The 12,408-nt window shown below is 39.2% G+C and overlaps 1 protein-coding gene across 5 annotated transcripts in view; it reads right to left on the bottom strand.

Annotated features, from left to right (window-relative positions):
* Positions 1-3,436: 3,436 nt before the first annotated feature.
* The window catches only part of atxn1a (ataxin 1a), a 143,437-nt gene continuing 134,465 nt past the window's right edge, over positions 3,437-12,408 (bottom strand). For all 5 annotated transcript variants that reach the window (XM_048201347.1, XM_048201346.1, XM_048201345.1 and 2 more), the window contains one exon: positions 3,437-12,025. In XM_048201347.1, the coding sequence (XP_048057304.1) occupies positions 11,465-12,025 (561 nt within the window). In that variant the 3' untranslated portion in view covers positions 3,437-11,464. The remainder of the gene's footprint in view (positions 12,026-12,408) is intronic.

Genomic DNA, 12,408 nt, shown 5'->3' with positions numbered 1-12,408 from the left:
ACAAATAACCAGTTTAAGGTACATGTAACTTTTGGACCTCTAGTGGTTAAATAACTAGACTGCATGCATTTTGCAGAAGAACATTGTTTTGGCTGTGCTTTGGCTCTGCGTGACTGTGCAGATGAATATAGATATCTCACTGCTCATAAAGCCTTCACCACTAGGCTTAAGAGATATAACCAGTTTAGATGGAAAGGATCTTAAGATGACTAGCTGTTACTATATCCATTAATAGACATGGCACTTCCTTGAAAATAAATTCCATGCACAGCCCTACAACAACCATAATGAAATTACCCTTCACAATTGATAATGATTTACAGTCAACTCTGTTACATGTGGCAATATATCTGTTCAATAAAATACCTTACTCACCTGTTAAGTAATAAAGACGGCAAAAAATTACTTTTACAACATTTAAAATCCATATCTGCCATGATTACATAAGTATTTCACCATTCATTTTTCCCACAGGGATTTTTAGAAAGTCTTTGTAGAGTCATAAGCCATTAAGCAAGTGAACCAGCTATGAGGGGATTCACACAATCACAAAATTTGATTTTAAAGCAAAAAAAAAAAAAGAGTTTCAAAACTGTGTATTTAATGGCCTAAATAAGGGAAAGAACTACAATCCCATGAAACATTGTGAATGCCATAATCACGTTATGATTAAAAACAATGGATAAATATATAACTATTGATTTAAAGATGCTCATTATGTAGAGACAGCAAATATTTGCATGGATAATATGCATATTTTGCAATAAACTTAAATTAAGTAGTTTGAGAGCGTAGGGAGACTTATGCACTATTCTATGACGTTTGTAGTATTAATAGTGTGATTAGTATGTTCACAATGAAGTGTGGAATGTTGGACACTTCATGCACTCAAATGTCACAGCTTTAATTACATAGTGGAGGGGGACTACGACTATTAGACTACGATAACAAAATTACCTCATAAAAACCTTTTTTTTTTTTCGTTCGTCTTTCCGTTAAGAACATCACCAACTTCAACTACATGGTTGTGTACATAGTGCATAAGTAAGTACATAGTCTATATTGTGTCATTTGGGACTCAACTTGACTATCGATGCGTCTGAAATCGAATACTTCTCTACTATATAGTAAGTGAAAAACAGCATGCAAACAGAGTAGTATGTCCGAATTCATAGTATTCGAAAAACAGTAAGCGAAAAGTACCCGAATGACTAACTACTTCCAGCGAGATTCTGAAGTGTGCGTACAATGGACACTTTACTATCCCATGAGGCCACGGGAGAGGATTTGTGAATGGAGTTGAAGGGACATAACTGACACTGGTAGGTCATGTGACAGTAACAACATGGCGGATATAGTACGTTCGAATTCATTCATACTACACATTCGTACTACATAGAACATCCTTTTTCAATGGTCGTGAAGTAAACTTAAAGGTGCCGAAGAACATGTTTTTAAAAGATGTAATATAAGTCTAAGGTGTCCCCTGAATGTGTCTGTGAAGTTTCAGCTCAAAATACCCCATAGTTTTTTTTTTTTTTTTTCTTTTAAGTTTTTTAACTGCCTATTTTGGGGCATCATTATAAATGCGGCAATTCAGGCTGCGGCCCCTTTAATTCTCGTGCTTCACGCCCCAAGAGCTTGCGCTTGCCTTAACCAACAAAAAACAAAGTTCACACAGCTAATATAACCCTCAAAATGGATCTTTACAAAGTGTTCGTCATGCAACATGTCTAATCGCGTAAGTATGGTATTTATTTGGATGTTTACATTTGATTCTGAATGAGTTTGATGGTGCTCCGTGGCTAAAGCTAACATTACACACTGTTGGAGAGATTTATAAAGAATGAAGTTGTGTTTATGAATTATACAGACTGCAAGTGTTTAAAAAATGAAAATAACTACAGTCTTGTCTCCGTGAATACAGTAAGAAACGATGGTAACTTTAACCACATTTAACAGTACATTAGCAAGATGCTAACGAAACATTTAGAAAGACAATTTACAAATATCACAAAAAATATCATGATATGATGGATCATGTCAGTTATTATTGCTCCATCTGCCATTTTTCACTATTGTCCTTGCTTGCTTACCTAGTCTGATGATTCAGCTGTGCACAGATCCAGACGTTAATACTGGCTGCCCTTGTGTAATGCCTTGAACATGAGCTGGCATATGCAAATTTGGGGGCTTACATATTAATGATCCCGACTGTTACGTAACAGTCGGTGTTATGTTGAGATTCGCCTGTTCTTCGGAGGTCTTTTAAACAAATGAGATTTACATAAGAAGGAGGAAACAATGGTGTTTGAGGCTCACTGTATGTCTTTTCCATGTACTGAACTCTTGTTATTCAACTATGCCGAGGTAAATTCAATTTTTGAATCTAGGGCACCTTTAAGTTCAAATGTAATACCTACTTTAAAAAATAATTTGAAATAAAGCTGGCTAATGGCTTCAACAAAAGCATCAATTAACAACTTCGTAGCTCACAGAAGCCGTCTTAAATGGTTTATAAATTGTTAAAAATCTCCTATGGAGAAAATGAATGATTTGTACTTCTGAAACCCGACTGTTGCGCTCTATCAGGACCCCAAGCAAATCCCATTGGCTCAAAGGGTATATTCACACCATGTCGTAATTACGAGATTTCAACTTCAGCATTCACGTCCTTTTTGAATTTTTTTTAAGAGCTCCTACTAGTACCACCTGACTGCTGCAGATTCTTTTAGGCATTGATAGTGTTGCAATAGAAAAGCATAATTCCCAGCTCAGAGTAGAACTTAATGTTTTGTCATCTCAAAATTACGATAATTACAACATGGCGTGAACCCGGGTAAAGACGCGATTTTTCACGACACTGGTTTCAGTTGATAATATTCAGCTTTGCCACGGAAATATCTGACTGCTGATCAGAATCGAGTATTCCAGAAAGACGTGTAAAGATTTTTGATAAACATTTCTTACAAAGTTCAGTGCCTGGGGGAGTATTCATCACACACAGATGATAACTCATGATTCTTTCAAAAAATGTGTATATTCAGACTTTTATAATCAACTTACCTTCTTTTCAGACTATACTGTACTGTGGCTTAAACTATATGGAGACACAAAAACAGACAAGCAGACAGAGCTGAATCAGTCTAAGCTCATTGTGCCAGTCATTGCTGTTTCCCACACAGTCAAGTGTGGGTTTGTCGTGTCTGATAAGATCTCAATGTCTTCCATCTACACTTTTTTCAATTGAATGATCCAGCTTGGAACAGAAGCGAATACTCAGGGCCGCCTCCTCCGCCAACACCCACACTCCATTGACTAGGTGCGCTGGAGTCAAAGAAACCTGTGGAACACCTAAATGTACAATTGTTTGAGAGTTATCTGACAAAAGCACCTCTGAAATCCCGTTCTCACAAATCACAAACTCCAAAAAGGGTGCAGTTTGCAATTGGCACTGTAATTTTTATTAGTACGTGTATACTGCAACAATAAACTTGTACTGGTATACAGACAATTTCTTTTTTAAACAAATTTGTTCACAACCTGAATCAAATATTGTTTTGTTGTTCAGAATAATGAAATAAGTTCTAACTAGAAAACCGGCAAGCACCATCAAAGAAAGGGACCAAAAAATCCAAGAAACAACGTGAGTGTATCCTACAAATAGACACACCACAATTAGAAAATAGAATTTCAATTCAATTTTTTTTATATTAGTTTTCTTTCTTAAAAAAGCTAGTGCAAGTACAATATTTTACACAACTTACAGAGTATGCACGCATATGGAAATAAAATGAACCAAAAGAACAAATAAATTGCCTTTCACAATTATGTCCTATGCTTTATTTATTTATTTATTTATTTATTTTTTTATTTAATATCTATTTTCCTTTACTAAGTAAGGTGCAAAACACAACTTCCTTTTCCAACAGCCATCGCTTGCTACTGGCCAGAATCCTCAAATACAATTCCAAGAAAATAGAACCTCAGGATTGGATGTGACATTCATTTTTTTCTTTAACAGTCTGGCTCAACATTTCTACATGATGTCTAACATACTATATAGGTCCAGTAAATCCACAGCACTGAAACTATGGAGAAAACAAAACACTGACAATATGGCAACCTACCTCCACTGAGTCAATGTTTTTTGAACAGCAGGTAAAGGTCCAATCAGGAGGTTTTATGATCGTGGATCTTTCTGCCCAATGGCAAGTGAAAAAAGAAACTAGAAACAGCTTCCATTTCCCTTCCAATGGAAGACTTCAAATCTCTTTATGACAAGACCTGCAACACCTCTAGTCCAGCAAGCCTGGGGTATTACTGCTATATCTGAACCCACTCCTTCCTGAGGAATGACCAATGGCTTCCTGTGTATCACAAAACACATCTTTAACATTTCAACCTCAAAAGGGAAAACAAACAGGGAAAAAAAAAAAAAAAAAAAAAAAAAATAGAGGTGGCTGGACATGCGTGCACATTTGATGATAACCGGACGCCGTTCACCTTACAAGGTGGACATAGTGTTATTTCACATCCGGCTAATAGTCTATCTGGCCTCAGCTTTAAAATCATGGGGCGAAACTACCTTCACCATTCATTCAGAATCTACACAAAACATACCTGGAAATGTTAAAATTAGGCCTAAAAAGATTTTACAGAGTACAATTTTACAGAAGACATCTTATTAAGCATTCATTGGCAAGAAATCCAGAATTACAAAATGACCTTTTTTTCTTGAAGATATGTTATCTTGAGAGTGTAGTTGTACAAATTCTGAAGGATAAATACACACGTTACGAGGCTGTCGATTGCTATGTGTGAAGGTGACGTCGGGTATGTGAAAACAGCATCTGTACACGAGTCGGTTCCGGCCTGTGATGGTCAATACGTCCCTGGCGTTTAGTTCTCAGCGGTTAACCGTGGTCGAGCGTCCAGTTCGACCCAACAGTGACAAATACTCCTCAGGATTCAAGGGTTGTGCGAGTCTCATTCCTGTGCTCTGGACAGGCCTGGCCAGATGAGGGTGACAGAACACAGGATGTACCTCTCTCTGAGGAAGCGTTTGTCAGTTTACCGGCTCACCAAAACCACGTGAGAGACGAGGGCCGGTGCGCTGCTTTCACTATCCAGCACTGATATAGCTGAATGATCATATATCAATTATAGCATTAACAATAAGACTAGTTACAATACCCATATCAAGCAGCCCATACATCAAGTTAGGGTGAAACAAAACCGTAATGTGGGCCTGTAGAAGATTCTCAGCCTGAGGTTATTAATCCAGCTGTTTGGACAATTGACAAGATGTCAAACAACAGTCAAGTTGAACAGAGAAATCCTGACTGATTTTACAACTAATTTCAAAGAAAAGCAAACTCAAAATAAAGTTTTGTTTTTTTTTTCTTCAATGAGAGCCACAATAAAAGAAAAGAAAAACTTTTGATTTATTTTTCAAACTGCTGAAACTCGCAATCCAACATTCGTCTTTTTTTTTTTTTTTTATGTCATTTGTGCCAGAAAAATGAAAGTAAAAACAAGGAAATTGTCAGCGGTGCTCCTCTTATGAGAGAGAGAGAGAGAGAGAGAGAGAGAGAGAGAGAGCTGTCACAGAGCCTCTCTTAAAAACATTCATTAAAACACTTTCTCTCGTCTCCTACCATGATAAAAGAGTGCTACAGAGGAGACCGAAGCAAAAGTACAAAGTCCAAAGTACATGAAGCAAGGTCAAATATAGAACCAACATAAAAATAAAACAAAACAGAACGACGGTGTTCGAGCACACATCAGTACAACAAAAAGTAAAGTCATCTCAGGTTCGCAGAGGACCGTTCAAACTTTATTTCAACTCTCTGTCCTCGTCGTCTCAACCCGTTGGACCCAGGAACGGGCCGAGACGGAGGGAATTCGTATTGGAGGGGAGAAACTGCGATGACACCATACTCTCACCCTATTTTCCTCGGGATTAGAAAGTGCTGAAACAGTATTATCAAGTCTATCTATTTTATAAATGACAAAAAAATGTGCATTTCGTTTTCGTTTGTTTCTATAAAAGTGGTCCCCACTTTGATGAGGTCGATGAATCATTTCTCAGTCTTTTTTTTTTTCAGTATCTTGCATGTGTGAGGATCTGGGCTTGTGACGTCAGAGGGACAACAGGCAGACGGACAGACAGCTTGTGATGCGGACAAACAGACTGATACAGACGCTTACACGGAGACGGACAGAGTGTGTTAGGAAGGCCTCATATGGTGTAGAGACATTGTGGGAAACCAAAGCACAGGGCCAATGAAATGACTGCTTCTGGTTACAGCAGTTTAACACACACAAGAATATATGTATATATATATATACCTTTTTACATGTACACAAACCTTTCAAAGGTCACACAACCTCCTCGACACACACATTCACACCTATTTCTCATCCCTGAGTAAGCCCAAGGAAAGATTTTGACCTTTATCAGAAAAGCAAATGATGTTGTCATAATGTCAGAAACAGCTAACTCTCCCCTCTGCCAAAGAAAATGAAACACACTGAGGGTAGGGGGGTGCAGAAATGTGCAACATTTCAACAAAGTGAAGCATAATATTTGCCATGTTTACTCACAAACAGCGAAATAAAATCATAAAACCCACAGGCTACAAAGAATACAATTTGTGGGAGAAGGTATATGAATGGAAACCACAGAAACAGTGCTACATGCAGATGGCACAAACTGTTAGGCGGGAAACATGTCAAGCTTAAACAGAAGAAGAGTTTAGAACATCACCAGTGGGGTTTGAGTTTCATGTGACATTGACTCTAAAAAAACAGCAGCCAACACTTTTAATGTTCTCTTATTTCTCTTGTATCTCAGCACTGGAGGTCATAAGAGACTATCGTTATCAGCACAATAAACCGCCAGCTGTACCATGTGCATCTTTTATTCTCTTTGTTTGTGATGACCATCAAAAGCGATGGCACAGAACATCTGTGATGTTTCATTCATTCAGGTCATCGCACGTCAAGCGTATTTAATTCGTTTGCAGTTGGACTTGTTCCTCAATATCAGATAAACAAACAGTGACATCAAATTAAGGTCAAAACGTCTTCAAGTAACAATTCCAAATGCAAACAAATAACATACCTGAAACTGAACATACACGCTTGCTCGTCTCCTGGTCGATAACAAGTGACACTTAAAGTCAACATGAATCAAAATCAAACCTATTTACTTCCTCAATGCTCATTCCAGGTCTTATTGTGAGCGAATCATCGGTGCAAGGTACTTCAAAGAAAAGAAAAATAGGAAAAAACGTAAAACAACTTAACTTTTCCAATGATATCACTAAGGCCAGGCAGGTGTAACCCCTCCTGTTCGAACCACCCGCTCTAAGGACTAAGGCATGGGAATCGGGCGCTCTAACAAGGAGGCTAAAGACCGCCGTCTTTAGCGTCATTTGCTAGAGCGCCTCTTGAGATCAGGGGAGAGAGGTTTACACGCACAGCTCTTACCGGCCTACATCCGTTACACTCATCCCCCTAAACCTCACTCCCGTCCGGGTCACGGCACCAATGTAACCCCTCCTGTTCGAACCACCCGCTCTAAGGACTCGAACCCTGGTCCGCAGGTTGTTAGAGAGTCGGGCGCTCTAACAAGGAGGCTAAAGACCACAGTCTCTAGCGTCATTTGCTAGAGCACCTCTTGAGATCAGGGGAGTGAGGTTTACACGCACAGCTCTTAGCGGCCTACGTCCGTTACATAGGCTTTTGGATAATCTTAACCAACTAGCTATTTAGGTATTGTTTTAGCAAACTCGTATTCATTCTGATATGAAAAGCCCACTTTTCTTGATTGAATATTCTGTTTAACTCTGGAATACGTCACATTATGGAAGCAAAATGGGTTGAAATGTCAATTCACATTGACTTGTATGCTAGGTGAGTATTACCGTTACAAGTGAATTACTGTCATATTTGACCCCACAAAAAAAAACTAATTTCGACAGGCTAGGCAATATGAAACTCCATCACAAATACTGTCAGGGTTCTATGGCTATGATTGAGAGAGAGAAAGACAGATAAAAGAGAAAAGCGTGTGCCGGGTGAGAAAGAGGTCGCACGTACATGCCAGGCAACAGAAGGTAGCTAACGGTTGCGGTTGGGTAAACATACTCTGAGAGAGGCGTACTGGTTCTGTATGGGCACCTGAAGAGCATCTGGAGGTCACTATTGATTATGGGTTAAGACGGCTAAGAGGGGACAGACTCTGTCACTGCATATTAATTTACATTTCTCCCTGAAGTTACTGAGGGCTGGATGTGCAAACCGCAAATCAACCTAAAGAGGATAAAAAACAGCTTGCTGAGGTCGAACAGAAGATCTGGCATTGATGTCCGGTTCTCTGTTTGTTTGTTTTTTTGGTTCAGCACTAGAGACTAAGGGTTATTGCTACGTGCCGTTGTTCGGAATGCTTCTCGTGTACGTGGAACCGCACTGTGCAACCAGAAGGAGGCAGACTGTAAAATGATCGAAGCAATGAAACACTGATCAAGAGAAGGACAACAGTGAAAGATAAGAAAAACAAAACGAATGCAAGACCGATTCGCCATTGACAGTCATGTTCTTGGGGTGGTTCATTGGACAAACAATATCACATCTTGTTTCTACCTTTTGGCCCAAAAAATAAACACAATGAAAATATCAAGTTTGATTGGTTGAAGCAGATACATCCACACATACAATCTAAGTAAAACTAAAACACGCACATTACAAGGGGACAAAGACGCCATGTCAAATGGAAAAAAAGAAAAAATGCACGATTGTGGTGTTGATCTGAGAAACCCTGTTTTATTATAAAAAAATAAAGCATTTTCAAATTGTATATGGGGTGCACTCACCCACCCTCCACCACTCATTAAATCCATCCATCCATCCATCCATCCATGCATCTTTTATTTTCTACTACTACCCATCTTCCTGCCAGATCTTCACCTACCTTCACCAAGCTAACTTGAGTGTGGCCGCTCGAATGACTCGACAAGTATGCAGGCTACAGGCTATGACTTCATCCACCCCTACGAAGCGAAAGCCTCGACACAGCACCGTATACAATCCTGCTTCATGTGTATGTGTGTGATTCGAACCCCCCTGAAAAGGTTCTTTCTTGTTTTCCTAATGAAAATGAACCCAACAGACCTGCGAACCAAGCAAACATGTCAAGAAACTGCTACATTTCAGTAAAAATTGAGTTTTCGGCCCTGTCCTGTGCTGGCAGAAAACAAAATAAATCATGTTACTATCTCTCCAGATGTGCAAATTGCAATATTCTCTTAAGTAGAACTTAAATATCTATTTATAATATGTGTGGTATGTACACACACACACACACACACACACACGCACGCACACACAAACACTCACGCAACACTCACACAAATATTCTACAGATCACTGAAATTACTACATGACTGTTTTCACATACGTTCGATGAGTCAGTGTCTTGGGGGACGGGACTAAAAACGTGCTCATGTAGTCTTGCGCTCTCATACAGTAAGATAGATATAGCATATGCAGTTCTATACATGTTAATGTACAAAAAAATACATGACATATTTCAACATGATTGAAAATTACCATAACCGTGTACGTATTTATGCGCGTATAAGCCCGTGCGCAGATGCACACGAACTCACATGCGTGCACGACCACATAAATTGCTAACAAACAGGTATATGACACCCTTCGATCCTCCAAAAATGTCTGTAGCCAGAGTTTCTCACTTTCATCTCTCACATCTCTTGTAAATATATAAACAGTCTCTGTATTCATTTCCATCTGCATTCACACTTTCATATGACTCTTTTTGCTTTAAATGACTTAAATGGCAGTTGTTTAACGGGCCACGGCCTCTTGCGCCCGTCTTTACTCAAGCTGTCAGATCACTTGAGATGGCTAAGCCAATCAAACGCAATGAAAAAAAAGTGCTTCCTTTAAAGCAGTCCTCTTGGGGACAAAATCTCATTGTTTGCTCTTTCATCAACTGTTACATTCATCCTTTCATAGCGACCCTTGTGAGCTATCACCTTCCCACAGAGTGCCACACAACATCCAATTCACGATACAGCACACAGCACTGTGTTCATGTTTATAGATCAACAGAAAATAGAAGTAGCAATAATAATAATAATAATAATAATAATAGTAATAATTAATATAATAATAATCATCATTTGACTCAGTTGACTATCAGCTAGTGAGCATGACAGGTGTGTTAACTAAGTGCTTCAGGACACTCATCTTATCCTCCTCAGACAACTTTCGCTCTCTTTCTTTCGAAATAATCAACTTTCGTTTGTTTGAACAAAAAAACAGGCGAGACTGCACGAAAAACAAGGGACTACTCTCCATTGTGTTTGTATGCATCAAGATACATACATGCATCTATATATATATATATATATATATATATATATATATATATATATATATATATATATATATAGACAAGAACCCATCCTGTGTCTAAGTAAAAAAAATAACCCCTGATTGCAAGGTTTACACATTCATCACAAAAAAAAAAAAAAAAAAAAATCTACCCATCAGGTATGATAGGAGGGTTTGAAAAGTGAGACAGAAAATTAAAACATGCAAAACTACAAAAATAGTTAAATAAAAGGTTAGACAGTTGGATATATAAAAATAGACTTGTCCATCTTCCCTGTTTAAAATGATAGTTTCGTCTTTCTATGGAGCAACTGTCCCCGCTCAATGACATCATCTCTCTTGGCCTGTACCATAGTATTTGGAAACTTCTTCTTGCATTTCAATAAATGTTAATATAATCTATGCTAGTCTAACTGCGCTGACGATGCTGCTCTATATTGTTAGGATTGATTTGGATAGTCTCTTTTAGTCACAGTTAAACAAGATGGCTGACATCATGTAAACTCCTGCAACCAGTGGAGGAGTGATTTCCGTTCTGCCACCATTAGCAATGTTATTCACACCAGTTGTTCATCTTCCCTTGCTAACATTTTTAGGTTCACTCAGCAGGCGAATGTTTTAATTGCCACTAGGTGTAGTTGAACCAAGTTTGTGTGGGCCAAAAAAAAAAAAAAAATAGAGGATATCATAGGTAAGAGACTAGAGAGGCTTAGCTTTGTTAGCTGTGACTGATTGTATATACTAAAGCCTTCAGGATACCATGCAGTGCTCAGGTGTCTCATAACCTTCTCACCTTGTACTACATCTGCCCTGAATTTACCAATCAAATTAATTGCACCAATTGTCGGTGTAATATTGAATGCATCTATTACAATGTTAGAAGTGATTATGTACATACTGAGTTAATTTAGCCTTTAAGTAAAGTAATCTGGATAGAAAATCAAATCAGAACTCAAAAAAAAAAAAAAAAAAAAAAAAAAAAAAAAACATTCTGAGGGCAAATTTTGCTTTTAAAATCTGACAGTCCAATGCGCATTCACTTGCCAATATTTGATCTGCCTTCGATACTGATTTTAACCTCCTGAGGAATGAAGGAAGGCTTGGGGAACGTTAAAGGGGGCTCTCCTTCAGGATTTTCTACTTTGCGGCCCTCAGGGGCCGACCACCTCCTTTTACGGCCTGTGGGTTTACCGCTGGACTCTGATTCAGTGAGCGGTGGTGCTTTGCAGATGTCTCTTTCGCCAAACCTCAGTTCTCCATTCTCTCTATTGCCTTGACCGCCTCCACCTCCCTGATCTACACACTGCCCAAGTCCATTTTCCTGTTCTGTGTGCCGAACACCTCCACGCGTGCCGCTTGAGAGTGTTTTGGGTGATTTAAGGGGTGGACCGAGGGTCGGCGCATCCAAGACTTGCCCCTGGCTCTTCTTAATAGAGCCGTTCCTCAGGTTTTTCAGAGTGAGGGAGATGCAGACGTCACCCACTGAAAGCTTGGTGCATGGCAACTCGAGCAGCTGGCTAGTCCGTTCCGGACAACAGGATGACCAGCCCTGGCCGAACACAAAGAAAGGATACTCTACTAGAACCTCCACGCTGACCTGCAAGAGAAAAAGGGAGGCAAAAAGAGAGGACATGGAATTCATACAGTAGAAGTCATGCACAAATGCCTGATGATATGAATGAAGGCCTTTGCTAAATAGCATCTGTTAATCAGCGCCTCTCAAACTGACAGACTTTAGAACTGCTTTTGAGTGGGTGGCCCCATCTCAACTCCCAGACAAATGAAGCAGATTTTTCATACAGCCTACTCACAGTACAACAGAAGGAAGCAGAAATAAGGAATGACTCAATTCTGCCAGTGAATCCCACACAAACTAAACAAAGATGCCATGGGGACAGCCAGGGGAGGGATTATGGAACAGGGAGATGATTTCAGCTGCCAATTTACCCCACATCTAGTTACACTGATTGAGTGCAGGTG

This window comes from Megalobrama amblycephala, linkage group LG9 (assembly GCF_018812025.1).
Source record: "Megalobrama amblycephala isolate DHTTF-2021 linkage group LG9, ASM1881202v1, whole genome shotgun sequence".
Lineage (NCBI taxonomy): Eukaryota > Metazoa > Chordata > Actinopteri > Cypriniformes > Xenocyprididae > Megalobrama > Megalobrama amblycephala.
The sequence above is the reverse complement of the archived record's forward strand: the minus strand, read 5'-3'. Positions and strand labels throughout refer to the sequence as shown.